The following is a 27752-nucleotide window of genomic DNA, read 5'->3' as shown; positions in this document are numbered from 1 at the left end:
ATACCATCTAGGCACTTGATAGACCTAGCCTGTATTTCACCATTCAAGTCATTAGTGAGAAGCTGAACAAAATCAGGTCTGGGACAGGCTCCTGCAGAGACAGTCTCTGGTCTACAGAAAACTCTCTGAGCACATTTATTAACCAGTTTTGTACCAACCCCATCATAGCTTCATCCAAACCACATGTCAGCAGGAGGGATTAAGAACATTTCTTGCCCCTATAAGTACCAGTGAGCACTTCATTGGAATGTGTTGGTGTGGGTTCAGGTCTCATTAGACAAAATTAGAGTTTGGACCTGAAACTTCATGGCAGTGTTTTTGAAGGTCCCAACCAGTGAACCACTGAACAAGAAGTGAGGCTTTCTTGATCTTCAGCCTGTTTAGTCTACTGTTTGTTGTTCTTCCTGTGGTGAACCTTTGTAGAAGTCAGCTTTGAGTTTGTTCACATTCAATGACTATGTAATAGCACTACAAAGGATGGTGGACAACAACGGCCAACAGTTCCTGCATGGTCCTGGGCACTGATGGCCAGAAATAAGGATCCATCCGTAGTTTTCTAAATTTCTGCTTATGGAACTACTGTGGACAGTAAGAACCTCAAGGCAGTGTTATATCAGCTGAAGCAGTAACAGAGACCTTTGCTTCTCACTGGGACTTACTGTGCAAGGCAGCTAAACACACAGTTGTTTCCATCTGATTGTTTTATGGAACTGAGCTAAATCCTGAAGCTAATGCCTGTATGCCTTCATCTTCCTACAGAAAGGGAAAAAGAAAACAAAGAAGCAAAGTACTGGAGCCCTTGCAAGGTGGAGAAGTAGGGGCACTGCAATCACTGCAGGACAGAGCTTAGCTCATGCTATACATGACCAAAGGTCCTGTGACAGGGTGAGTTTTCTTGTAGAGGAATGAAGGCAATGGGTTAATTAGCATTGATAACATGCAGCTGTGGCCTTGCCTTGAAGGCAGTGGGTTGGTTGACATGGATGAAGTGCAGCTGTAGCTCGTTCCTGCTAAGTAGTTAAATAGCACCGAGGATGGGGGGAGAGGGGGTTGGTTGGAGGAGGAGTGGTGTGGTCTGGCTTCTGGAGGAAGGAGGAACCGCACAAACACTAGAATCTGATCAATGGTAAAAGCCTTGTTGCAGCCTGGTAGTTTGCTTGTGCTGTAACAGTTGGGGCCCCATGGGAGGCAAACTGAATTGGACTGTGACTATAATAACTGGTGCCCAATGTAGCTGAGACGAACAGGAGAACTTGTGACCTGTAACAGCCACTGTGAGAGGTGAGCTGTTGACAAATAATGGATATGGGTGTATTGTAATATTTGTTGTCTGTCTTAACTCAAATTGCAACTTTTTCTCAGGGGTGAGAAGTGCTTGGGTAGTACCAGTTTTCTCCCAAGAACAAGAGGAGCGGGGAGCATCCTGGGTGGATTAGAAAACAGGAAAGGATAGAGAAGAGAGCTATTTATGGCATTGCTCCAAAATGCTGTCCCTTCTGCTCTGCTCTAAATATTCATGTGCCAGGTAATAGAGCACAGCTGTTTGCCACGACTTGAGGACTCCCTTGAGAAGCAGCACAGCAGCCTCATAAGATGTGTACTGTCAGTGACAGCCCTGCAGAGGCCATTGTCACCCATGAGGACAAGATATTCCCCGTTTCTGAGGTTCTCCTTTCCATCAGCACCAAGGCAGCCAGAGATAAAATGAAACCACTTACCACCTTACCGTGGTGCCTTTTCAGAAATGCTTGAACAAAGGTATCCTGGCATATCCCAACCCCTGCTACAAGGTGTTTGTCTTGGAGTAGGAGAGTGTTTGGATTGATTTAGCACGTTGGTCCTGTCATTGTGTCTGTTGTACCTCTGTGGACTAACCCAAAAGACACCCTGGGCTGGCTGACTGGGCTGACTTGTATCTGTGCTGCTGAAGGCCAGCATGCACATCCACAGTGCATAGCGCTTTGGCTGGGTTGCTTCAGGATACCATGGCGTAGTCCTGAGCCATAACTATTACTTTTTCAACACTTCTTGAAAGATGTGTAGAAGTGCCACATAGGGATGTGGTTTAGTGGTAGAATTGATGTGTTAGGTTTATGGTGGGACTTAATGATCTTAAATGTCTTTTCCAACCAAAACAATTCTGTGAGTTCTGAGAAGGCTCTGTTACAGCCTGCAGAACGATGTCTTTATGCATGACACTGGGGTGGTTTTTTTGTGTGCCTGAGAGAGAACAGGACTATTTTTGAAATTGCAACATCCCCTGTGATGCAGAAGTCAGGCTTGGTGCAGTCTGTATCTATGCTGTCTGCTTGGATCACACTCTGTGGTGACCTATCCTGTCAAATGTGCCCCATTTCCCATAGAAAAGGATTAGTTGGTTCACTCTAGAAACAAGCCTGGGAGCAAGCAAGGCTGCCTGCAATGTGAACAAAGAGCCAGGCTTTCTGTGTGGGGAGTATGAAGGCTAGTGATCAATAGCTACAATTTATTTGAGATTCCTACCAGAGTTACTGCAAGAAAATTGCTTTTAAGAACTATAATACACCAGTAATTTCGGCTGCATTGCAATTGAGGCATCTACAATCACATCCAATCACTGGAAGGATTTTTGAGTTTGATTATTTTTATATCTTTTTTTTTTCATAATGACTGTAGCTGAACTAGTTGAAGAAAAGGAGAAAAGTGATTTCAAATTGTCATTTGTAGAAGACAGTCTATCACAGTGGTAAATAAAAGGCAGACTGTTTCAGAAGCAACAGCAAAGTAGTGAGATGATCCATGCATACCTTTTGGGTTGCCAGTGTATATCATATCAACAATACGTGCTTTGCTTGTAGATTTTCCTGCAGCAGCAGCAGCTCATAAAAACATGACACTGTGAATTAAGAGAAATGGCAAAGGGAGAAATGAATCAGTGTAAATTGAACCATATTATGCGCAAACAAGGCACTAAGCAAAGCACGTGCATCAACTGGCATTTTTGAGCACTACCATTAATCATACATATTTTGTATTTCACTTTAATGTGATTATTTCTTTCAACTACTGACATCTACTGAAATTTTAGTAAATGTGAGATGTAAATAGACAGACTTCTGTTTGGTTAAGCATGGAAAACACCTCTGTAGTAAGAAGTATCGCAACTCATTTGTATTGAAGGTAAAAGGACAGAGTGCGATATGGAGGCATTTGCAGTATTTCATAACCCTGCCATTTATCATTTGCCTGTTGGATACTAATTCCCAAGGTAGCTTATTGGGTCTGTAGACTGCAAACAGGAAATGATAATATCTTTATCCAAAGTTATTGCAGAAAATAACCCAGTGATAATCTTGCAGTCCAAAAATTTCTATTGAAGCATCTATTCAGAGCTGTCACAAATCTTACTGAGTAGTAGAAGCTTACTTAAGGCACTCTGCATTTTATTAATATCACCCTCGCCAACTCTCATTAGTATCACTACTAATACAGTTTAATTCTCAATATCTCAAATTTAATATAGACAGGAGTAGCAGCCCAAACTGTTGGTGCAAGAGCCATAGCATAAGGGATGGGGAAGGTTTGTGGAAATAAATCTGTTGCAGAGGATTCATAACTCATCTAGATGGGTTCTGTTCCCACGTGGAACCTTAGTGTCCACTGCAGGAGGAAGGTGCACTATCCCACCTCCCTCAGGAAGGACAATGAACCCTCTTTGCAGGTACTGTGCAGAGGTGTTGTCCTGGTTTCTTTGAGATTTCTGCAGCCAGGAGGATTTATCGAACGTGCTGGTAAAAGTCATGCTTCTGGGAACTCATGAAAGGAAACGGAGCAGCTCTGTATACCCTGTATCCCAAAGACAAGTTAACTGAAAGATGAATCCAAACAGATAATTGCTGAAAAGTTTCATATTTTATTTCCACTGTCTCTCCTGGTTGGAAGAAAAGGTTGGTGAAAGAGAAAAATCACCACGTGTGACAAAGTCCTGAGACAAGCTCTGCGCACCAAGTCTCTTCCATGCTTTCAGGTCTTGAACTGACAGTGTTACAGCTTTTACTGCTACAAAGCTTGGGCTTTAGCTGGTTGCCAGTGTAATACAAACAGCAGGAGTTCATCTGAATGGGGAAATTAGCTGGATTAGCATTAGCAAAGCAAGCTGTTTGGCAGGGACTGTTGTGGAGTCGCTTCCCATGGTGGGCATTGCCTCTCAGCACAGGAGAGCCTGGAGAGCTCTATTGGGCGGTCCCAGCGTGTGTGGAGTCCTCAGCCGCACTGCCTCATCACTCCTTATAGACTGTCTTTAAAAAGCTGCGGTCTGCAGCTAACTATTTTAACACAAGCCATTTCCTTTTAGTTTCTCAGAGCAGCAAAAGCATGTTTACATCAAATCCCAAACATCTGTTCTTTCTTCCAGAACTGCTTTCATTACCAGGACGGAGGAGAATGGGTAGGAAAACAGAAGTCCATCATGTATGCAGTGCAGAAGTGTGAGGAAATGGAAATTTACTGACACAGGATTATATAAAATACTAAAAGTTTATATGGTAACGAGGAAAACTATGTATATGTATTCCTATACTCCCTGTCCTGTGTATTAGCTTAAAGCTTGTTGTGCAGAGCATATCTTTCGGCTGCTATATAATTAAAATCTGGTACAACTGTAGTGCCCAGAGCAGATGCCAGTAGTACACTAAACCATTACTTTTAATGCCAAATGAGATGTTTGAGAAAGAAAGTTTGCCTAGTTGTGTGGTTTTCAAGTTCTTGTGAGTTCTGAGCCTCTAAAATCTTTCTGAAGGGGTCTGAGACAAGCTCTGCGCACCAAGTCTCTTCCATGCTTTCAGGTCTTGAACTGACAGTGTTACAGCTGACACAGACCCCTTCAGAAATTTCACGTACTGCAGAGTAGTACATGGACTTGTTCTTCCCAGTTATTGGTCACAGACCTCTGGGAAAATATCCCAGGGAAATTAACCTCATAGGGGCTTACAGGTCACAGGCTGAAACTGAGTAGTCTAGAGGACTGGGATTAAGCAGTCTGATTCACATCGTGTAAATTAGGTATCTGAATGCTTTGGAAGACTCGGCACCAGGCATCAGCTGGAGTGAGAAAGTGCCTGGGGCAGCTGTGGGAGAACTGGAGGTTTCCATTCATGTTGCTTGACCTGTGACTTTTCTGTGCCCTGAGAAAATAGCCTTTGCTCTGTTCATGCAATGTGAATTCAGAGAACAGATTTTTTTATCTTTCTTCGTATTGCAAGAATTTCAGCAGCAACATATATAGGCTTTTATTCTAATACAAAGTGAGGTACATATTCCTCTTCCTCTGACTAATCTCAGATCCAATTTCTTGCTCCAGAGTAAGTGTAAAATCTATACACCTGCATCCTACAGTGCTGTAATGAACAGTGGCATGACCTGCAGCTTTTCTGTTTTCTCAGTGAAGAGCCAAGTCAGGTCTGTAATTCTTCCAGCTGCAGCACTTGATGGCTGAGTTACTCCCTTTAGTTAGGCTGCTCAGGTAGAAAGCTGATAGTTCAGACATAAGTCTAAGACATTAGCACATTAAAGACAGTATCCCATGACTTTCTATCTTCTACCTAAAATGATTTTTTACTTGGCAGTTAGCCTGGCTAAGTCAGATAAAAGATTACACGTTTCCTTGAGCTCTGTCTTGCTTTGTTCCTTCCTTAACCATGCTAGAATGGGTTTAATACAACTAACTTGATATTTAAACTTGCCTTCCTTGGAGCCAGGGGCTGTGGGGTGAGGGCTTCTCTCTGGGTCCCTCCTGGAGGCCACTTGCAGGAGAGCAAGCAGCATTCATGAACAGTCAAAACTGTTGAGATCCAACCACCTCATGAGCCATGTATTTGAGTGGTCCATCTTGTGTTGTCAGGCCAGTGGAGCTGAGAACTTCTGCCTCTCATCTGCCTCTCAGCCACTCCTGTGCTCTGACCAACATGGTCCCAGGGCTGAGGATTTGCAAAAGCTGCAGGAAAGCCCACCCTACACTGTTGTTTCTGTGTTAACCTCAGCAGCAGCTACTGAGTATCGAGGCACATAATGTCAAGAAATTGCTTTTACATACTGTTTTGCTGTTCTTTATAGCTATGGACTTCAATATAATGTGTCACTGTGCACCCCTCTGCCCCAAATAATAATTGAGATGAACAAAAAAATCCCCCAGGTTTTATGTCATTTCAGATGTGCCTTGCTTTGGTGCAGACACAGCTCTTAGTATGTGGTTCTGCTGGCACTGGACAGTGCATGTAATAGCTGTTTCAACAGCTGAATTTGCTCCCTAGTTCCTCATAGCACATAGGCATCATCAGTAAAATATTCTGCTGCGTTTTATTGACATGATACAGTTTTGCATTCTGTCCATTTCCTGACACAGTACCCATTTAGGTAAGAACGGCTTTCTTCAGTAGTGGGAAGAAGGTGTCTCTGGATGAAATTATGCACCACAGAGTAAAATCCCAGATGCCATATACCAGTGTGTCAAAGCTGCATGAGGCTGTGTACAGGCACCATTAGGTTTGCTCATTCAGCCGGTCTTTGCTTCACACAACCTGTTTTTTCTAAGATTTACTAAGCCATATTTTATTAAACTCGGATTTAAGAAGTGAACTACAATACAATTTATCAAGCGCACTAAACACAGTGCATTGTGGTTGTGAGCCAATTGGGATAGCCCCAGGCAGGTTTTGAGGCATCCTTGTGGGGTTCTTCCTTGGCGCTCTGCCTCTTTTCACAGCAGACTGGTGCTGGGATGGGGTCACCCATTGGTACTCTGCTTCTTGTGGAGTCAGCTTGGACCAGGGCCACCCCATGACAAAGGAAAGAACTGCCACGTCTTGGATTGAGGACCTCAGTTTTGTTGTGGTGGGTTTTGAATTGAATTTGTAGACTGCATTTCAAAGGAATCTTAATCTCTTCAGGAAAAAAGGTCCCATCAAGTTGTGAAGATGGTTAAAATGCTCACGTATATGTATGTTGTGGGAAAGGGGCAAGACGGAAGAGAGGCGTGAAAAGGTGGAGCAGGGGACTGATGCAGAGCGGCAGAAGCAGCACAGTGGGGTGGCAGGGGCAGGCAGAGTGTCCTGTGGCAGCAATGCTCCCGGGCTTTTATGGGACTGTACAGCAGCATGGGAAGCCACCAGCTGCAGACACGAGACTGCCATGCTGGTATGCTGTTGCAGTGAATTAGGTCATCTCCTCCTCTAGATCCACAGTTCTCCCTGTGCAGGGTGCTCTTTGGGGGGGTTTTGTGGTAAGGAGCAGAGAAATGGCAAATCAGGGCTGCTGTTCTCCTAGGAGAATGCCAAAGGCATCAGCCTTTGTAAAGAGCAGGCACTCAGGCTGCTGTGTGAATTCCCTCTTGCTCGGCAATTTTGTTTTGCCTTCCTTGAGCACAGCCAGCACTCTGAGCTCAACTTGGTTGGGAAAATCCATTCCAGCCACCCCTCTCTCAGGGAGACTCCATGCAGCTCTGGGTGCAAAAGATTTACAGCAGAGCCCAAGCTTCATGCACTCCGGTGGGTGTAGTACTCAAAAATACTAAACCAGTGCTTCCTCTCCAAGTGCCAAACAAAGAGCTTCATTGGAGTGAGGATAATATGCCTACATCTTCTCCTTCTATTTCCTTACGGACCTCCTAGCCGGACTCTGTGCAGGTACTTGTCACAGGCATTCATCTCAAATTCTGCTGCAGACTTAAAGAAATGATACAGAAAATCTCATTTCAGGTGTAAGCTCTCTGACTGCTGCTGCTTTGACGGCACAGTTTTCTCTTTCTCTGCTGCTGGCATCACGCTGGGCATCACCTCAGTGGAGGAAGGAAAACAGACCAGACAGGTGGCAGATTTTGGAGGAATGAGGCCCTGGGCCAGGGGAGACATAAGGATTAAAATCTCAATTTTTCTATCAGTTGTTTTGTCTTTTTTACTTCATGACCCTTTTAAATTGTTGCCATCATGTAAGTCTGTCTTGTCTTGGAAAGTGCCCTAACTGCTTTCACTGCTGTGCTGGAGGCTGATTAAAATCTATGGTTAATCTGGGGATAAACGCTTGTGGAATAAAAAGACAAAGCAAAACAGAAAAAATTGTTCAGCCTGTCTGACTAACACCACCTTGTAAAGATAAGGTAAAGGAATACCAGATGGCAGGTTCACATTTCTATGCTGGTGCCGAGTATCACCTCAAAAAGGGCCTGGTGATGGAGAGGTGTTTTTTTTTAATGTTACGATAGCTAACAGAATGCATCTCACCAGGAAAAAATCCAGAAGACACAGAAAGTTACAATTAAACATTCTTTTTATTGGGGCCTTGCTCTGAAATGGCACACATGATAAATGCTCAGAGTGCCCGTCAGTGCTGCTAATGAAAAGACCCAGAGTCACGTTTTACACTTTTTATTTGGATTTAGATCAACACCACAGATAAGATACTTCGGTCAAACACAAGAACAGATTGCTATGCCGCTCTTTTCTGGCTGCAATAAATACAGTAACGTGGAAAAAAAAATGCTGGTTTTCCTGGAACACCAAATGTAAAACTTGGATTGGCACATACAGCTAATAAATATGTTGTTTGCACTTAGCACTTTAAAACGGAATTGCACATGCAAGATGTAACCAGGCTACTGATCACCTTCATCATTGTCCCTGCACTGTTTTTACTTTTTAAACTCTCTGCTTGCTTTTTTTCCCAGCAAGAAAAAAAGAATATAATTTGCTGCTCTACTCAGTATTTCAGTGATTAGTCTGCTGATTTTGAGACGTTTAGCCAAGGTCACATTGAAGGCCCTCCTAACAGAATTGGTATCTCCTCTGTAGCTTGACTTGCAACACTATGCATCACAGGTAGCAATGGGAGTCCACCGACGTGAGGTGAGAGGTCTGCCCAAAAGCTCACGAGGAGAGGTTGGTACCAAGCAAAGATACAGTAGAGGGGCCGCTGTGAATGCAGTTCTTAACAATATCAAGTGTCAATACTACTACCACACAAATAATGACATATCAATAATATATTGTACAAGCTTATACAGCAACACATGTTGATTTGCAACATTGTACAGTTTAAATCTAAAGTGCACAGCCTCAATCTGAGGTGACAAAACAGTACTATCAATATAATAAAGGCAACACAATTACAGACACAATTATTTCCTCTTACTTCTTGTCCTTGTGACATTACATTGAATCAATACTCCATTTAGCTATTTTTGATGAAATTAAAACCACATTGCACTTTTTTTTTTTCCCCCTCTTCAAGTATTTTAGAGACAGCAGAACAATATTGCTTTACAAACAAAAGCTGGCCATTTAGGCAAAGTCAAAACCAAAACTTTAGTAGGGTTATAAGTAGACAGGCCTGAGCTGCAGAACTCTTACCAACACTTCCAGATGTTGGGGGGAAAGAGGGTAAATTTCAGTTTCCATGCCAGAGTCACCTCTAATGTTAAGGAATGATGCAGCACATGAATTCTGCAGGAGTTGTGCCCATGGTTTCTAAAAAGGCTGTGAGGCTCTGTGTGGGCTGTTTTAGGCAGATGTAGCCTTATCGCAATTTTTTCTGCAATTTCAAAAGCTGCTGCAGACAAGGATAGAGTCCAGCACGGGGAGAAATCTTTGACGAAGTAGTTTGTTACTTAGACCCCATCCCTGTCACTCAGATTACAGTCACATTAATTCAGGCCTTGTCTTGCAGACATGTACATCTGTAAGAAGGTCTTTACTCTAGCAGTGAGGTTTTGCGCTATTTCTTTAGTAGTAAGACTTCAAGTCCACCTTGGTTTTCAACGTAGTTTTGAACTGCTCATAGCAGAACTGGTTATGGGCTAAGCATTTATTCAGACATGTGACTTTTTTTGGGGATAGGCTTTTTTATCACAGAACACAGAAACCATCCAAATACAATCTTATTTCAGTCTTGGTTAGCACTGTATATTGATTGTGCGTCTGCTTAGTTAGGCCAAGTGGGAAACATAATTAGGAACAATAGCATCTTATTGTACTGTAATTGATCTTAAGTGGTTTTAAGAGCTGCAGTACTCTTGAGGTTTTTCAGTAATCAACCCTGGAGATGTACAATCCGTATGACATGGAGAAATGAGGTATTGGTACCTCTAAGGAATGTAGTATGTGGGCTTGTATTTTAAAATAAGCAGTAATAAATATTTGAGGCACCTCCATCAAAAGAAGAAGAACCCTAGTTAATTTTCAGCTTCTGTCCTTGCAGTTTTATAACCCATATAAAATAAAAATATATAGTTTACAAAATAGGATTTTTTAATATATATATATTTCCTTTTGTAAAACTATACCTATTTAAATACATTTGAAATGTTGCTATAGGTAAATTAGAAATTCTGTTCTAATACTACGAAAAAGGCAAAATACTTTCACTTTTCAACATACAGCTTGTATACTCTGCTTCTCACCACCCCCTCCCACTTCCCCCAATTTGATTTTGTCCTAATTTTGGGCAAATTTGGCATAATTCAGTCCAATTGCTTTTAATTTAAAGTAATTTCTATGTTAAAATTGGGGATAAAATTTTAGGTATCTTCTGTTCTTCCTTATTTGTTTCAATGCAGCTTTTTGTGCAGCTAATTATTAAGGAGGTATTCTAAAACTCAGGAAAGGACTTTAAAGGAGCCATGTTTCTTGATTTTAAACTGTACTCTACTCCAATGCCACAATATAGAAATAGATTTACTTTGGAACAAACTACAAATACATTCGCACAGTTTGTGACAACTTAATTGTCTACTTAGAGGTCCAGGAACCAACTTTCACACCCAATTATTATAAATCTTGTCCCAGGCGTTCTATTTCATCAATCAGGAAATCAATGTCTTGGTGAGTTGCTGCGGGGTTTGAGATTACCATCCGGAAGAAGTTTACTTTGTCTCCCAGGGGCTGATAGCTCACCATGGTTGTGCCATACTCCATCATCCTGGCTTTTATCACTGGTGCCACCTGCAGCGTAACAAAAAGCGGAGGAGGAGGAGGAGGATGCTGACCATCATCATTATTTTCATTATTAGTATCATCCTTATTATAACAAACACAAGAGTATGTTTTCTCTTTTTTAAAAAAAGATGAACAGCTACAAGAAGCAGTTAAATTGAAATTACATCCAATATTGATAAAACCATTAACCTCCGATAAGGAATAAATGTCTTATTGAAGAGACGCTGGGTTTATCCTGTTTCTTTGTCCTCCTTTTAAAATCACTGGGGGAACTTTCCCACCCTACTTTCTCAGCGTTGCTGACAGGGACAGTAGCTGTTTTTTGCAGTGCTCAAAACATATTGTTCAATCGTTTTCCATCTTGTTTTCATATGCTAGAGTACCACGGGATTACTGAGCTTCTGTGGCACTTGCTAGGTTTAGCGACTGCAGTTCACCGTAACTTCAGTACACACACGCAGGGCAGGTAAGTGCCACAGGGATGAGGCAAATGTGGTGCCAGACAAACCTCTAGTACAATGACCACAGAAGTGCCATTTGCCAGAATATCATGAGGTGACTTTGCCCTGTGCCCTTGGAGGTCATTTCATGGATGCCCTGCCTGCAAGGGTTTCGCTGTTCACTGCATGATGCCCTGGAGGGTGCTGCTTACCTTCATAAGGCGGCTCATTCTTTCTTCATTGTCTTCCATACTGCGCAAGCTGGGAGGTATATACCAGAAGCAAACATTTGTGTGCTGAGGCTAAACACAGAAAAATAATGGTTTACACTGTAACAAGTGCTCATAATATCTCAACTGCAATTACGTTCATGCCTTCCCTCCCTCTCATACATCACGTTGTGACAGCAGTCAATGGTTTTCATTATTGTGGTCCACTGAGAATCATCATCATTATTAATGCAGAAAAAATAATTTTAGGCGATTTATTCCCAAGGTGGATGTGATGTGGAAACACATCATCCAGCTAAGCAAATATATTTATGGCCCACTGAGAGGCATCTAGATTTTGTAGGTGCCATCCCCTCCAGAGGCTGAAGGGATCGTGTGGCTGTGAGTCTACTACAGATCATTCAGAGGTGAGGACAGTGTCATTTACTTTTATCACCTGACAGAGGAATACAGAATCTGGTTCTGTAAACAGGAGTCACAGGTGGTGCATGAGACAGTGTAAGATTTTCCTACATTTAATGAAATTATTTCTTCTCAGTTCGATTCACCTAGCTGTTGTACTAATATGCATGCACCACAGCATCTTAGCTAGTTTAACTTACATGGGAGCACCAAGTAGAAAGGCATAAAGTAAGAACTAGTTGACATTTTGTGTACTTTTGCAGTTTCCCAACAGTTGCCTGCCTTGCTATGTTCCTCTTAGCATTTACGTGCTAAATGTATGGGTTACAGCAACTCCTACTGCTGCCAGTTCCTTTACTCATCATCAGATCCAGCAGACCAAATTCAGTGATGATGTGTGAGGTAGGGGAAATAGATCACATCGTGGCCTGTGAGTATGAGCCTGTGATCTCTGTTTGAAGAAACGTAGTGATGTTTCACCTTAGGCACGCACGAAGTGATCACTACCGGAGAGCAACATTCTGAGACAAAACCTCCCAGGGCAAGTACAGAGAGCAAAAGCCATCACAAGGAGGAGGAACAAAGCTAAAATTACATCTTTTTTTTTTCTTTTCTTCTTTTTTTCAGGCAAAATACCAGTTAACTTTGTAACAGAGGTCTCTACCAGGCCTGTCCCCAGCCACCCCAGCTGGAGAGGGCTGCCCACAGAGAGATGCCCAGACACTGGACAGTCCAGCGCAGTTCAGAGGTACAGCCACACAACCCAGGCTGCACTGCCTTGCCCTGGGCACTGTGCTCCAGCTCAGCACGTGGCACCCAGGGGTCCCATCTCAGCTGGACTCCCTCCCCCCCAACAGAACCAACATGCCTAGGGATATTCACAACACACACAGTGGTGTCGCCTCTGCCCCATGAGCCAGCTGGGATCCTGAGCAACACTAGCCCCTGCCCCGCTGTGCTGCACCCCAATGCAGCAGGGACTGCAGTGCAGATGGTCTCTCCAGGTCTCTCCAGGTCTCCTGTGACCGCCCACCTGAGAACACTGATAAAAGCACTTTGCACAGCCACCCCTTCAGAACTGTGTGGGGCACTGTAACACCCACTCGTAACAGATCCTGCTATTAGGAAACTGCAACTTGTTATTACTTAAGAGCTGGTTCTAATTGTGTGTGCACAATGTTAGCCCAAGATGCCAGTGTTTAGTTTCGGAAACTGAGCAAACTGTACACTCATGCACTCATAAAACAACTGCCTCATCTCCCTTGTGCCTGGATCCCATAAGGAAAAAAAAAGAGTTATTGGCAAAACAACAGGTTTTGTTACAAGGGACATGGCTTTCTGTCATGTGCTGTTTGGTTTGACCTGTTGGTAGCATCCCAACAGGTGACTAAAGCAAGTGCTATTGTCCAACTTGGAAAAAGAAGTTGCAATACATACCTTTCCATCAAACACCATTTCATACCCTTCTCTGTTCTTTATTTTATTGTATAGGTATTCTGCAAGTTCCAAGCACTTATCAATTTGTGCTTCAAATCCTGTGGTTCCCTGTACAGAGAGAGGGAGACAAGAAGTTATGTGACTATCTGTTCTGTGAACTGAAAGGGTGACAGGACTATGTGGCACTTGCCAAAGCATCAGCACAAGTCACTTTTCAGAAGCCTCTGTGGGATTCTACAAGATGAAGGCCACTTTGCTAAGCAGAGCTCATTTGTCTCCAGCTCTTGCCAGTGACTACGCTACAGCCATCTCTACAAAATAAGCACTGGGAACTCACCTGGCTCTCTGCAAAATACTGCAAACCTCCAAGGAAGGCTGCCCTCGGTACATTTTGCAAAGAGGCTGAGCACAGTTTTGGACAGCCTGGACGGGGACAGAAAGAGGTCTCTAGAAGGTCTTGACCTCAAGACATGAGGAGTCTCCTGCTATTTTCAGAGTAGGGGATTTTAATCTTCTAGGGGTGATGTGCTGGGGGCTTTGCCACGAATAATGTTTCTTTTTTAGTTAACACAGAATGGACTGATATGCTTTTAGAGTCCAGCCTGTGAAAATGAACATTTTGTTTAGATGCTGTCCTGCCTCTGCAGTGTTTTTCTCTCTTCTTTTCTAACAGACACCATATAAGCTCAGAAGCTGTGTTTTTAAGAGCTGCAGCAAATCCTGCTTTTTCTTCTCCGGCAGAAGTCGTAATCTTCTCTCTGTGACATCATAATTGCTCCTGCAATCACCAGCTGTGATGCCACAAACAAAGGATCCAGCTTCACTAAGGAGGAAGAGGAATAAACAGCTGGAACAGATAAACTGTTTAAGAAACACACATCCTATTTTGTAACGCTAATATTACAAGCAGGGTGTGAGAAGAGAAAAAGCAGTACCACGCATATTGAAAAAATGGGGTTTAGAAGAAGAAATGACTCTGAGTGCACGTCCCTGCTAAATCTGTTCTGGCAACGCAGAACTGACTTAAAAGCCCATGTCATTATTCCTCTGTGTATAGAGATTTCAGAACAGGCTAGAGCTAGCATAGCCCAAGGAGAAAGGCTTGGGGTGAAAGAGAGACGTGTGGCTGAAACTGCCTGCCACACTGGAGACCCCAGTTAGCACAACAGCTCCTGCAACCACAGAAACCTGCATCCTCCTTCGCAGACTCCCACACCTCCAGCTACATGATGCCTGCCTCAGAATTGTTTTCAGAGTTCTAATGAAGCACATGAGGATCCTCAAGGCTTTCTGGAAGTTGAAAGAGTGATGTCATCTCCTCTGAACAAACCTGAGGCAGCTTGACATAATTAATTGGATAAATACATGGAAGAACTTATTTAGCAACATTCTACAAATACAGATGAATTAATCATTAACGCTGGTGTTTTCAGATTTCCCAGAGAACAGATTTTGATGAGTCTTCCTCTGCTTCTTCAAAAGATGACTTTATATCTACTGCGTGCAATGAAACTAAGTATTCCAGTCTTGATTTGTCACGTTTAATTTCTGAATGTCATTAAAACTTCTTATTTCCAGAAATCTTCATAACAACATTCCAAGGTATATGATTTATGCTGTTAGACTCCTACAGTTACAGAAAGCAAATGCTATGCAAAGCCATGGAGTTCAAGTTTCAAAATCATGTGTGCTGCTTTGAAGCTATATTGTTAAAAGTATAAAAAACCCAGAAAATAATAATGCTCTTTCTTTCATGTTATATATGGGAAATGCAGGTCAGATTTTTTCTAGAATGATGATTACAGAAAAAAACCCACAACTGTATCTGGTGTGCATTATTTTAATGCTAACAAATATATATTACAGGCACTCCTACCTTTGCTCTCCACATCAACCATAGCTTGAAAACATCAACATGCCGCCCACATTGCAAAGCCTTGTCTCCTGTGTCGTAAGACAGGTCATAGTGTTTGTCTTGTTGAAAGAGGTAGGAAGCATGCATTTGATTGCAACTCTGCATCAATCCCTTACAGAAACAAAGACAAAAAAGTGATGTTGGCACAGATGTGACTGACTACTGTTTTGAGGGTTGGTTTACGTGAGAAATTATGAACACCCAAATTCATGGAATATGTGTCCAAGTGCAAAAAGATCAACAAAAAAGGACAAAACCAGACCTAGCTGCTCAGTGGACCAAGTTTTTCATATCCCATTCAGTGCCTAGGACACCTTGGTATCTGATCCAGCAATGTGTAATCCACTCTCAGAGCCAAGGCATTTTTTAAGAAAACAGCTGGACATTGTGCTTCCTAGCATCATTATGGGTAAGTTCATTTTTGGATCTCTCTTTTTCTTCTTTGTTCTGGTTCCTTTGCTCCCTTTCCTTGGAAGGCATCTTTTCTGGTTGAGTCAGACCAAGCCAATTTGGTGACTATCTAAATAATATCAAACCACTTTTCTATTCGCTTTGGTTTCTAAAATCCTCATTTTCTTTGTTTTCTTTCTTTGTAGACACCATTCTTTTCTGCAAACCCTCAGCTGCAGATTGGATGCTTAAGTGGTAGGGTTATAGAAAGCTTTGAACAGACAGAAGAGCATATGGCCTTTAAACAGCCAGCTAGAGCTATTTCTGGGCTGCAAGACACCGTTCTGAGAGGCAGCTTTGTGGGAGAGCCAGAAGCCAACAAGGTGAAGAAACCTGGCTCACGAAAGCATGAGGTTTCCTTTTTAGCTTTTTAAGCGAAATGCAGAGAGTCATGCTCTGGCTCTAGTTAAGTCCTCAACCAAGTTTAGGACTGTTGCCTAAAACTGCAATTTCCAGTCCAAGAAGAATCAAAACATGGCTGCTTATCATCAAATCTAATCTCGATGTGTAAACTCAAAACTGAGATAGTAAAATGAGACAGAAAAAACCCTCTGCTTTCTCCTAATCTGAGCCATCTGTTCTCACTAGAGGTCAAGGATGGTACTGACTTCAGCCAGGCAGGATTTGTCTCAGGGAACTGACCCAGAGGGCAAATAAAAGCCAGATTCTCTCCTCCTAAGTGCAATCACTTTGTATACAATCTGTTGTACAGCTGTTAGCAAAACAGCAACCAGGTTTTTGATAGCTGCTCTAGTAAGTGGTGGTTGTATAGCAGCTGTCCCAGTAACTGATGGTTATATGAAAATTATAGGCTTGAAGGGTAATTCAAATTCTTGTACTAAATGAAATGTCTACTTTTTATTCCAAGCAAACTTAGTGTTCCATTTTTACTCCCATGTGCCCCAAAGTGGATATATGGATCAAAGCTGTGTAGAAATATCTGTCATAAAAGTCTAGAAAGCGTAATGATGCCTAGATTCTGGATCAAACATTCTACTGCATGTGTACTATACCATTCATCCCAAGACAATTAGAGTTTCTCCTAGTTACATTTTATGCTACACAGCAACTAGTGGGGTTACACAGCTATGCACCCACAAATTAACTACGGACGTTTTGAACGGAAAGCCACAAAACGCTGTACTGCCATTGACTTATCTATCATTTCTGCTAGACAACTGCTTCAATTTCTTTTGCAGTCACAGCTTAAGCATGTAATTAGAGGTATATTTCTCAGTTTCTTTTATCGTCTTCCGTCACATCAGCAAATATTAGCTATGACACAGTAAGGAAGAAAATATCCAGGATTTTCAGAAGCAAAATGTCAGAAAAGATCAGAGAAGCAAGTGTACTGGGACATACCTCTTCTCTTACTAGCAGGGCTGAACACTGCAGCGGGACGCCCATCATCTTGTGAGGGTTCCACGTTACTGAATTGGCCCTGGAACAGCAAACCACATGAAACTCAGACATTGTACTACGGTGGTGAAACCATGGAGACACTTAGAAATAATCAGAATAATAATGAACATGTAGCAATGCACAACTTTCTCTTTTCTGAGCAAGCAAAACTAAAATAATAATGGCTGATACTAGGAAAGGAATGCCTTCATAAGGGACCTAATCCACTCTCATTGGTTTTTGGATTACAATCCTGGCAATTAACTACAGGATAACTGCTTTATCTATTCAACTTAATCAATAATAAACTTTCTGGGGAGTCACCTATACTTTATAAGCATAGGGCAAACTTCCTAAAAACACCCACTTGACTTTCTGAAGTCACACAGCTGATTAAAGACACACATAGAAAGCTGGCAGACTAGCAGAATCCCTCCTATTGATTCCACTTTCAGCAAGATTTTAGTAAGCAGCTCACATAGGCATTTGTAAAAATTCCTTTAAATACTTCTGGGTGCCTTGAAGTCTCTGCGTAACTTGGAAAACCTGGCCCAAAGTAATTTTTCTCATTGCTCTGCTGATGGTAAATTTTCATGGCTCCTTAATTGTAGCTTGGCTATGGTAATTCACACAACGGGAGGACTGGGTCCAAAATTACCACAGTAATAAACACAGAACTGATCCACCCTTTCAGAAGAGTCTAATCCTGCCTCCCTTCAGGACACATTCATTGCGAAAACAGCTGTCACTCTAGATCTTGTGAACAAACAGGGTGCTGTCACAGCACAGCCTAGAGAAGGGGCATTTAGGACTGTGGCAAGGGCTGAATGGAAGATTGTCCAGTTGTTTATTTTTTTAATGTTGTGTTATGCTCGACTGGCTATTTTTTAATTACTATTATTAAGTATGATGATTAGCTGATAGATGTATACATTTGCATTCTATTTGGCAGGCTGTCAAGGATGCATTGTGCACAGGATTTCATGTAGTGCAATGATTTGAGTTCTGATGGTATAAATTGGGATAAATCAGTCAACTGGGCCATGTAAAAATTTAAGGGACTCGGGACACACTTGCAGGTAACATTGATGTGAACATAGGTAAGCGTGTTAGAATCTGGCAGTATTTTCCTTTGCAGGAACTGGAAATAGCACTATAGGTTTATGCATATCCTCATAATTTCCTGCCAAAATTGCTTCCACTCCTTCAAAGCAAGCAAATCCAAAACTCACATGGACATCGAGCAGCACTTCTGTGCTTTCTTCTTTGCTATTTAAATGGGCCTGCGCAAGTGCCTGATGCAAAATCTGTAGGGAACAGTCTTCCACAGGCAACATCTGGCCACTTGGCTTGGCTTTTTGAGTATTTGGCAGCTTTTAACCAGCTCAGAGTCAGTCATCTGATTACAACACTAAAGCTAATGATTCTGAACATGCATTCAGGTCTATGAATTTCCTTTGATATGATACCTCTTAATTTTTATCTGTGCCTGTGCAGAACCAGAGAGAAATTCTTTAAAAGACTCCTAGTAGTAGTAGTAGTGGTATGTGTTTTCTCAAGCAAAAGGATTATTTTAGTGACAAAAGCCAGATTTTAATTATCTGCCTGAAACATTTAATTTACCCTAAGGTTACTTATTCCCCCAATTACATCCCAACTGCACAGAGAAAAAAAATAATTATGTAAAATAAAAATTTACCATTTTTCATTTGTTATCAGTTATTCTGGGCTTCAGTCATCAGTATGTGCTTGAAGAAGCTGCTGACTGAGACAAACAGTAAAGTAAAAAAGCTACACGGATCCACAGATGTTTTTTTAAAGCATCTCATGTTTGCCCAAATAACTGAGCACCAAGCACCTATATCATTTTCTGGCTGTGGGTCACAAAGAAAAAAACAAAGGAAAATTTTCCCTTTGGAGGTTTCAAATGGATGACAGGAGAGGTTCAAGACTGGCAGAATTTGGTCCTCAGCCATCATTAAAAACAGACTGAGGTGCATTCACAGCCCAGCTGCAGCCCTGGGAAGGATGCCCAGACCCTGTATGGCAGAGCTCATTCAGTTGCAAACATGCTTTTCTCACATAGCCATCACCCCTTGCCCCAGCCTCTGGGTGAGGGGCACCAGAGAGCCTGGAACTCCTGATGGTGGCCAGACCTATCTGTTCCAGACACCAGGGGACATGCTTCCTTCTGATGCCTTGGATCAGCTTGAAACGTGCCGCGTGGGGACTGGAGGGCACGGTAAGGATGGCCCTGCAACTCCTCCTACCTTTGACAGGCTATTTTTGCTGGACTGCCTGTCACCAGAAGGATGCAAGTACTTAGAGCACTGAGTGATTGCACCATTTAATGCTCCCTCCTTGTACCTTTCCTCCCTATCAAATATGAGTATCAGCTCCAGTTCTCTTCTATCCAGACCTGTAATGACTGGGTTGTACTCGAATATCTACCATGAAACAGGAACGTCCATAAAAGTTAGGTCTGGTAAGTCTGCTCTAAAGGCACTCACATTTAAGATCTGGACAAACTGAAACGAGCCACTCTGCCCATGAAGCAGAGGAACAGCACTGGAAATGACAAATTTCATTAATTCACTGCCAAACGTATGGAGATGGTTCTTATCAAAGCACTAGATAAAATCCAGTGGAGTTCTGGATCTAAAGTGTGTTCTTTGGAAAATTCCCCAATATAGATTCAACCCGAATGTCTCATTCCGGCAGAACCTGGAGAGCTGTGTGAGAGACAAACTCCATTTTTCATACTCTGTCCTCATAGGCAATTGGGTAGATTTTTCTAACTTGCTGGATATTTGGATGTATGTCCTTTTCACGCACACTATGTAAGTGTGGAGTGCTGGAGGCAGTCTTAATTTAACTAAACCAAATTCACAGAACTGTTGGCTGCTTTCCAAATTTTGGATGAGATATGTATGAGAAAGAAACTGAATCATCAAGGTATTCTCCTAATCTTCAGGAACAGGATGAGGAAGTTGTTTGTAATTTTAATTGGCAAGGAACAGCAATTTGATTTAGAGATAAAAAAGGTGGAAAGGAGTAATGATTTACTCTCAAACGGCATGAGCTTCAGAAAATACACAAATGTGAGAGTGACGCAGTATACCGTATCTAGCAAGTGGCCCAAATAAGGTGCCTGGGAAGAATACAAAACAGGGCAAACATATGCAAAATTTCCTCTAAATACTCCCTGAGCTCCCACTCGTTTGTGGTTCACAGAGTCCCAAACAGTTTTTGTCTTTCCTTGACTGCAGGTAAATCTTAAAGTCCTATGGCAAGGAGTTACACAACTTAACTAAAAGTTTCTGAATAAGCAGCTGGTTTTAAGTTTAAGCTCAGTCCTTCCAGACTCTGAACAGGATTGGCATCCCTTACGTTCTTCTGTATGTATCTGTAATATCAGTGAGCTTCTGACTACAACTGTGTATACATGCAGGCACAGATTTACTAAGAAGATGTCATTAGCACAGCCTGGAGGGGGGTATTCTCTCCAGAAGTGACGGAGCAGTGGTCAGTGACTGCCAGGACACCTGTACAAACTGCAGGTGCATCCACCTTTTATACTTAAGACTTCAGCACACAAAACCTCCAAGATTCATTTCTTAGAGAAATGCAATTGCTAATTCACGCTGGACGCTAAATCAGAGAATGCTGCAGAAAACACTCTGGATCTGCGAATGTACGCTGGAATGGAAAAACAAACAAGAAATGCCTGCTGTTTGTACTACAAAAAAAGTGCCACACTACTGTAGCACTGAACAAAGGCACTTAGCAATGCTACTTCAACAAGGACAGTTTGCATAATTTCTTCTTGCTGTATCTTGGAGACAACATTGATTTTTATTTTATTTACAGACATCGCTACGGTGATCACAAGTGTGTTAAAATACATTTAATAAATGTGTTCAATTAACATTAATAAATCATACCTTTCAACGCCATTTAACTTCCATTTGTGTTTTCTTGACATCAGGAGCCCGCCACCCCACGCTCCCTAGAAAGGCAACACACATTATCTTAATGAGAACTCTGCTTTTCTCTGTGATGACATCTGTGCGTTCACATCAGTTTGGGGCCCCTTCATTTTTTCTTGCTGATGTGGCACGTTCCAAAATGACCAGGCAGATGGGGCCTGAGGCATTAGCTGTGCTAACAATTTTCTTCCAGTAGCTTGGAGGCAGCAGTTTACAGCCCACAGCCTGAGCGCCCACCCTTATGGTCTGCTAATCCCCCCCTCGCCACCCCCTGTGACACTGACACACGGGGCTACCCCCTGCTGGAATTAATGACTTGCAGAGCTGCTCCTGGGTAAGCTGCCTTTTCTTTTTTAGGGACTAAGTGATGATAAACCAGACTGGGATCTCAGCTGCTCTGGTAGAGTTTTCATCACATTTCAGACGACTACTGCTTGCCCCCTACTTGTTTGCTTTCGCTGACAGAGATGTGGGACAAGCAGGCATTTCATGTGACTGAGAAGTAGTTTAAGGTAAATACTAATTCTTCCTTTGAATTGGACTGATTTTGGCTGACGCAGTAATCCGAAAGCAAGATACCCAGCTCTACGGAAATTCAATTACCAAGCCTTTTTGGAGAAAGGATTTGCAAAAATGACACAAAAGCCATTCTAGGGCTGAAAGATGATCCTTCAGGAAGATTTATTGGCAAAAGCCCAGATAAGGCTAAGTAGCCAATCTGATAAATTTCTCTATCCTTCGCATTAACCTGTTCAGCAATTTGTGGTACTTTACTCCAGACAAACGTAGCCTTTTCTGTACGTATTTATTTTGCAGCTGCTGCAGAAGCTAGGCCAGTGCTCAGTATGGTTCTTACGTATTTCTTGTACTAACGGCATTAAGAGAGAACGCTGAAGGCCAAAAGCACTCAAACCAGGTCACCTTCAGCGTCCCAGCTGCTGAAGTACCACAGCGTCACAGCTCCTGAAGCGTCCCCCTGACCTGAGCTTTCAGAGGAGTGGGAAGTCAGCGCTTGGATGTTAAAATTAATTACAGGAGCCAAATACAACGGGTTTTATGTAAGATGACGCTGTTCAAAGTGAACAGCCCCCCGCATAAGATGATACTTACATCTACGTGCATCCAGATTTTGTATTTCTTGCAGATGTCTGCAATGGCTATGAGAGGATCAAACGCCCCGTACACTGTTGTCCCAGCTGTGGCACTCACCAGAAAAGGAACAAATCCCTGCAAGAAAGCCCAGAGGTATTTGGCAAGGTCAGATGGCTGCAGCCCCTCAGTCTGCAGCAGCCCCAACTTCTCTTGTGCTGCCTCCACAGTGAGCCTAGAAGTGTCTCCTAGAGGACACCCCTGCTACATTACACTGGTTTTCTCCCAGTTTAGATGCTGGTGATATTACAAGTTCTACCTTAAGGTGGCAGCAAACTTCCAAACCAGCGCCCTCCATTTATTAGGATGTATGACACAGGCAAGGACTCAAAACAATTCTGCTCCACGCCACCTGCCTGAAACAAAAAGGTCTGCTCTTCGTGACGCCACGTAAACCAAACCTCACCCAGGCACCACAGTGCAAAAAGCATCTCTGATGGACTGCGCCCTGCGCTGCACTGTCGTCATGCCAACAGGTGCCTGAACGTGTGGTGGCCCAGTCCCGTCAGTGGGAGCATCTTGTCTAGGAGTGTCTCCTGGGGGTAGCACACAGGGGAGGTGTGGGGCTCACCTCCAGCCCCATCCCTTGTGCAGGGCAGGGAGACAGCTCTTCTGAAGCAAGACAGCCACCTCCACGGAGGCCAGGGGCCATCTCTTGGATTCCCTCCGCTAAACGCCGTGCCTCACAGAGGAGCACTCACTGTCCATCACACAGCTTTTGGCACTATGAGGTCTTGGGTCTGCTGCAATTCATACCAGTGTCTCGTTTTAAATTCACTTGTAGTTCTGTTGATTTCATAACGACTACTCAGTGCAACAAAGGTAAAAACTAGCTAATTTTTTGCAGAACTGGGGTTTAAGCTATCAAAAAGGTCCAAACTTCCTTCGGCAACGGTCAGTGGGTTTGAGTGGCACTCTACTGTCATTTTGCCTTATTTTTTATCTACTGTATTGTTTTCCTTATAAAAAGGGAGCTTTTAATGAAGATTTGTGTTATTAATGAGCTTTGAATGCTGTGTGTCTAATGACTATTTATATAAACATTGAAGGCACTGGGCTGAATCCACTGCATATTTTAATCTGATGTTTTAATTCTAGCTTCTGTTAATGAACACATACAAAAGCAGTGAATTTTTTAGAGTTTTGTGGATTTTAGTTTATCTTCCATTGATTTGGCGAGTCTATGAGGAGCACTTTCAATGCATTAAAACACAGCAATTCCCCAAATGATTACTCTGGCTTTTTTAATATTCAGCTGAGAAAACGTATCATAGGTGGATAATGTAAAAAAGGAGGATGTTATGTAGGGCAACATATTAAAACAAAAAGCCAAACAGCTCATGGATATTATAAAGTAGCTCTAAAGCCGTTTTTCTCAGCAACCCTTGCCTCACCAATTGCCAGGCTACATTTCTGAGAAAGAAAGAAAAAGTTAATGGGCAAGTCTGTGTTGTTTTACCAAGGAAAGCAAAACAACTATCTGTATCATTCTTGGGTTTTTTTTTCCTTTTTGGAAGCAGAAAAGCTAATAAACTTACTTTTTGTTTGGCTTCAAGAATTCTTCTTTCAAGGTCTGATGGGATCATTTTCCCTCTGGAGCAAGAGAGAGTTATATCAATAATTTGGTCTTGAAATCAGCTCTTGCTGCTATTTCTTCACTTTATAGGAAAATCAAAGAAGGAACAAAGTGACTTTTTTGCCCAAGGGTTATGCAGCATGGAAGAGCACAGAAAGACTCTGTCCATTAGTCTGAGTTTTCACCCTAATTATTTTGCCAACCAGTCTGCATCAATATGGTGATGGTAACAGAGAAGCTACCTCATGGCCACCCCCATTAAAGACTGATGCTACTCCATGGAGCCTCCTGGTCCTGTTTGATGTTACAGCCCCAGGAATATGCTCCAGGCTCCCAGGGAGAAGCTCAGCCCAGAGTGTCAAGAAGCTCACTGGGTGCCAAATCTCACCGTCCCCTTTCAGCAGGCACAGAAAATGCCAGCTGAGCTGCACAGCGCTGAGCAATGTGACTCAGCTCTGGTGTTAAGCAGTCACCTCTGTGCTTCCATCCCAAGGACACTCGTTTGAGGGCAATTATTTCATGGATTGGTGCATTACACGTTCGCATTTGCTTGAAGCAGGATATGAGAAGAAGCTACCAGTCTAGACTCATTAAATCCACTGTGAGACCCCTTGTATTGACTGTACACTGTATTTGCAACACCTTTAGTATGAACAATTTACCTGAGACTGAGACTTAGTGGTATAAGGCTTAAAGGCTAATTTATGAAATCCTGTAAATGAATTATGCACAAGACAAAAACAGTGCTGACACTGAGTAATGAGGTTAAGGTTTTCTTTGTTTAGCCACAAGCAAGCCTACCTAAGAAGAGACAGTACACGTAACAGCAATGCAAACACAACAGCTCTCCACATTACAGGAAAAAAAGGCTTCACTGGCTTTGAATGTTGTCCATTTAGATGAATATTTTTTAAGACTTTTTCAGAATTTTCTTTCACTAAGCACTGATTTCCTACTGCTGTAAAAAAAGAACAACCTTCACTAAAGCTCAAAACAGTAGTTTCAGGGAAATTAAGAAACATTAGTTTTAGTTCTGATTTTGCATTTAAAAAAACTGAAGTGTTTTCATGACATTTGGATGGATGTAAAAAAAAAATTACAAATATATCATAATAAGATACTGCTACGTTTTTTAAAGTTGTCATCCTTACAGAGCTCACAATAAGACAATAATTATTTCAGTAGAAATGGGTTTGTACTGCTGAGTTTTCTGCAAAATCTGTCCTGCATTTTACTTATTCAAAACACTAAAACACTAAAAGAGTAACTGAAAATAAAAATCTCTACAAGTCTAAAAATTAGCCCTGGTTCTTGCAAATTTCAAGAATGGTCTGAAGAGTATTCAGCTCACTGTGAGTTCCCCCCATTTACATGTACATGTTAAGAGAAAAGCAGTAGTTGTCTTATCTTCAAAAACTGTTCCTGGGATCATCAGAGAAATAAAGAAAAAACCAACAATGTGCCAAACAAGGCAATGAGTTCCTCCTCCAGACATAGTTTTGATGCTGATCTTTAATAGTTCCTAATTTATTGACCTTGTGCATAAAACACACACAGAGCTGGGCAGATCCCTATGTTGCCCACATTTTTTTACCAAGACAAGTGATTATCCAGCCCGTGGCCACACTGAGTACGTGCAGGAATTCATGGCCAGGAGAGGCAATGTCCAAGCAATGTCAACCTTTATCAAGGAGCATGCAGCAGGGTGGCTTTGAGCGTGGTCTAAACACATGCTGGAGCACAACACCCCCCTGCTCCAAATCTAGTAAACTAGCCAACAGCCCTGCTTACTTGCACAGCATTTTTATGTGTTATCACCTGAGCTCATATGCAACACTTAAGATGCACTGCAAAATGAACAGGCTTGTGCTTAGACAAACCTCACCCAGGTAATGGGGCAGGGGGTTGCAAGATATGGGCTAGGCAGCATCAGAGGCAGGAGGGCTGCTGGGTGAGGCAGAAGAGACTCAGCAGCTAAAGGGCACTGAGGATAGAGTGAGTGCTGGTGTCAACGTCTTCTCCTATCACCCACATCTGCACACAGGCTTCACTGCTGCCACACCAGCCTGAAGTGCTTTGACCCCAAACCTGCAACTAATACACTACTGCTACCAGTATGTCTGCATGGAAGTAAAACAGACATCGGAGATGTATGTTGTCCAGTCTGGAGCATGAGCAAGAAGAACATTACTTTCTGCATGTTCTCCATGCTTAAAATTGACCACACATTTACACAGACAGCAAAATCGGGCACACTTGGTGGGTGTGGGTCAGGATGGGCAAGAGCCACCAGGAAGTATGCTTGGTCACGCTGAAAACATCAGAAAGATCTCATGGTGTTCCTTCATCCCTCCACAGGTCCCCATCTTCACAGAGGTTCATCTCCACCACACCAGCCCACATCCTGTGCAAACAACCTGCTTTGTCCTGGTGGCATCTGCTGGGATTTGGGGAGAGACACAGTAATCCTGCTGATTACTTCAGGGTGGGCAGGGTAAGCATTGTGGTCTTCACAGAAAATCATCATGCTGAATTTGCACAAGAAGAAAAGGAAGACACGACTTCATTGATCCATGCCTGTCTTTAGTGAAGAGAAACAATCGGAGGTTTATTTTATTGTGTGTTGGTTGTGTTGATGTCGCCATTAATTCCTCTTCAGAGTGTGCTCAGTCTTTTGTTAATAAAGAGATAATAAGCCCATAAGTCAATATGCAGACGCTGTGATTAGCACTGTAAATTGCTTAGCTGGTGCTCTTCTTTTAATGTGGGAGCAGAGTATTTTGATGGCAGTAAAACCTTCCATTTATGCCAGAGCCATAAATAATTCAATACCTTGTAATAGTGATAGTTGGGACTCATAGTAAGAGCATTTTCTGTTGAAAAGGTTCTCAGTAGAATCACTAAGGATTGTTCTATTAATTTTTATCCCATAGAAAGTTTTTTTTTTCCCTAAAATTGAAAGTCTTCATCAGAACACGTTGATTTTGTTAATATACCTCTCTTTCTCAAAATGGGTTTTCACAGAATATCAAAACCTTTTAGTTGGGTGAGTTAAGCAAGAAGTTACCTACCCCTGGCCCACGGGACCTGCAGGTCAGGTGCCTGCTGTGGCACTCCCTTCTGCAGGCCATCCTTCTCCCTGGCCTTGCTGCCCACAACGCTGCCAAAACCCTTCTCTCCACATCCCACTGCAATCCCCATGAAGGGCACTGCGGGAAATGTGGGAAACAGCTGAGAAAGATGGTGGGGGCATGAAGTGACAGAATTACATCAGCAAACGCTCCTCGACATTTCACTCCTACAAAAGGCCCGCTTCAGCTCATTTTAATGGATCAAAATGTGAGAGTCCCTAAATGCTCTATTTGGACCAAAACAAGCTTCTTCCTGGTTTCTTAGAAGAATGTGTAAAGAATGGTTGTTAGTTTGATGTTTTGTTTCACTTTGGCATCAAAGCAGCATAAGAAATCCCTGCGGAAGGGAATTTCCAGGACTTCTGATGAGCCCCAAAAACTGACTCGTGAAGAAGCTACTGACAGAGCCAGTTCCTCAGGCAGGGTAAATCAGCATAAGGTGGCTGAAGACGACAGCGTTACAATGAATTATACCAACTGCTGACTGCATCCTATATGCTCTCTCTGAGCTGAGCACCTCTTCTACGTACCGATGAACAGAGCTGTATTTGGCACCTTTACTTACCTCTCATCGCATCTAATCAAAATCACACTATCTGTACCAATACCCAAGGCTGCAGCTCCTTTCTTCACAGAAAAGTGACTCTGAAAAAATACATTTATTATTATTT

At 42.5% G+C, this 27752-nt stretch overlaps 1 protein-coding gene across 1 annotated transcript in view; it reads right to left on the bottom strand.

Annotated features, from left to right (window-relative positions):
• Positions 1-8380: 8380 nt before the first annotated feature.
• GAD2 (glutamate decarboxylase 2) overlaps positions 8381-27752 on the bottom strand; it is a 41619-nt gene continuing 22247 nt past the window's right edge. Inside the window, exons 8-16 of the mRNA XM_040592871.1 lie at positions 27647-27726; positions 23913-23967; positions 22336-22452; positions 21181-21245; positions 17198-17276; positions 15347-15496; positions 13471-13578; positions 11614-11703; positions 8381-10967 (exon numbers count right to left, since the gene is read on the bottom strand). Coding sequence (XP_040448805.1) covers positions 10794-10967; positions 11614-11703; positions 13471-13578; positions 15347-15496; positions 17198-17276; positions 21181-21245; positions 22336-22452; positions 23913-23967; positions 27647-27726 — 918 coding nt within the window. The 3' untranslated portion in view covers positions 8381-10793. The remainder of the gene's footprint in view (positions 10968-11613; positions 11704-13470; positions 13579-15346; positions 15497-17197; positions 17277-21180; positions 21246-22335; positions 22453-23912; positions 23968-27646; positions 27727-27752) is intronic.

Source organism: Falco naumanni, chromosome 4 (genome assembly GCF_017639655.2).
Source record: "Falco naumanni isolate bFalNau1 chromosome 4, bFalNau1.pat, whole genome shotgun sequence".
In the NCBI taxonomy this organism is placed as follows: Eukaryota; Metazoa; Chordata; class Aves; order Falconiformes; family Falconidae; genus Falco; species Falco naumanni.
Note: the sequence above shows the minus strand (reverse complement) of the source record. Positions and strands in the feature narration are given on the sequence as shown.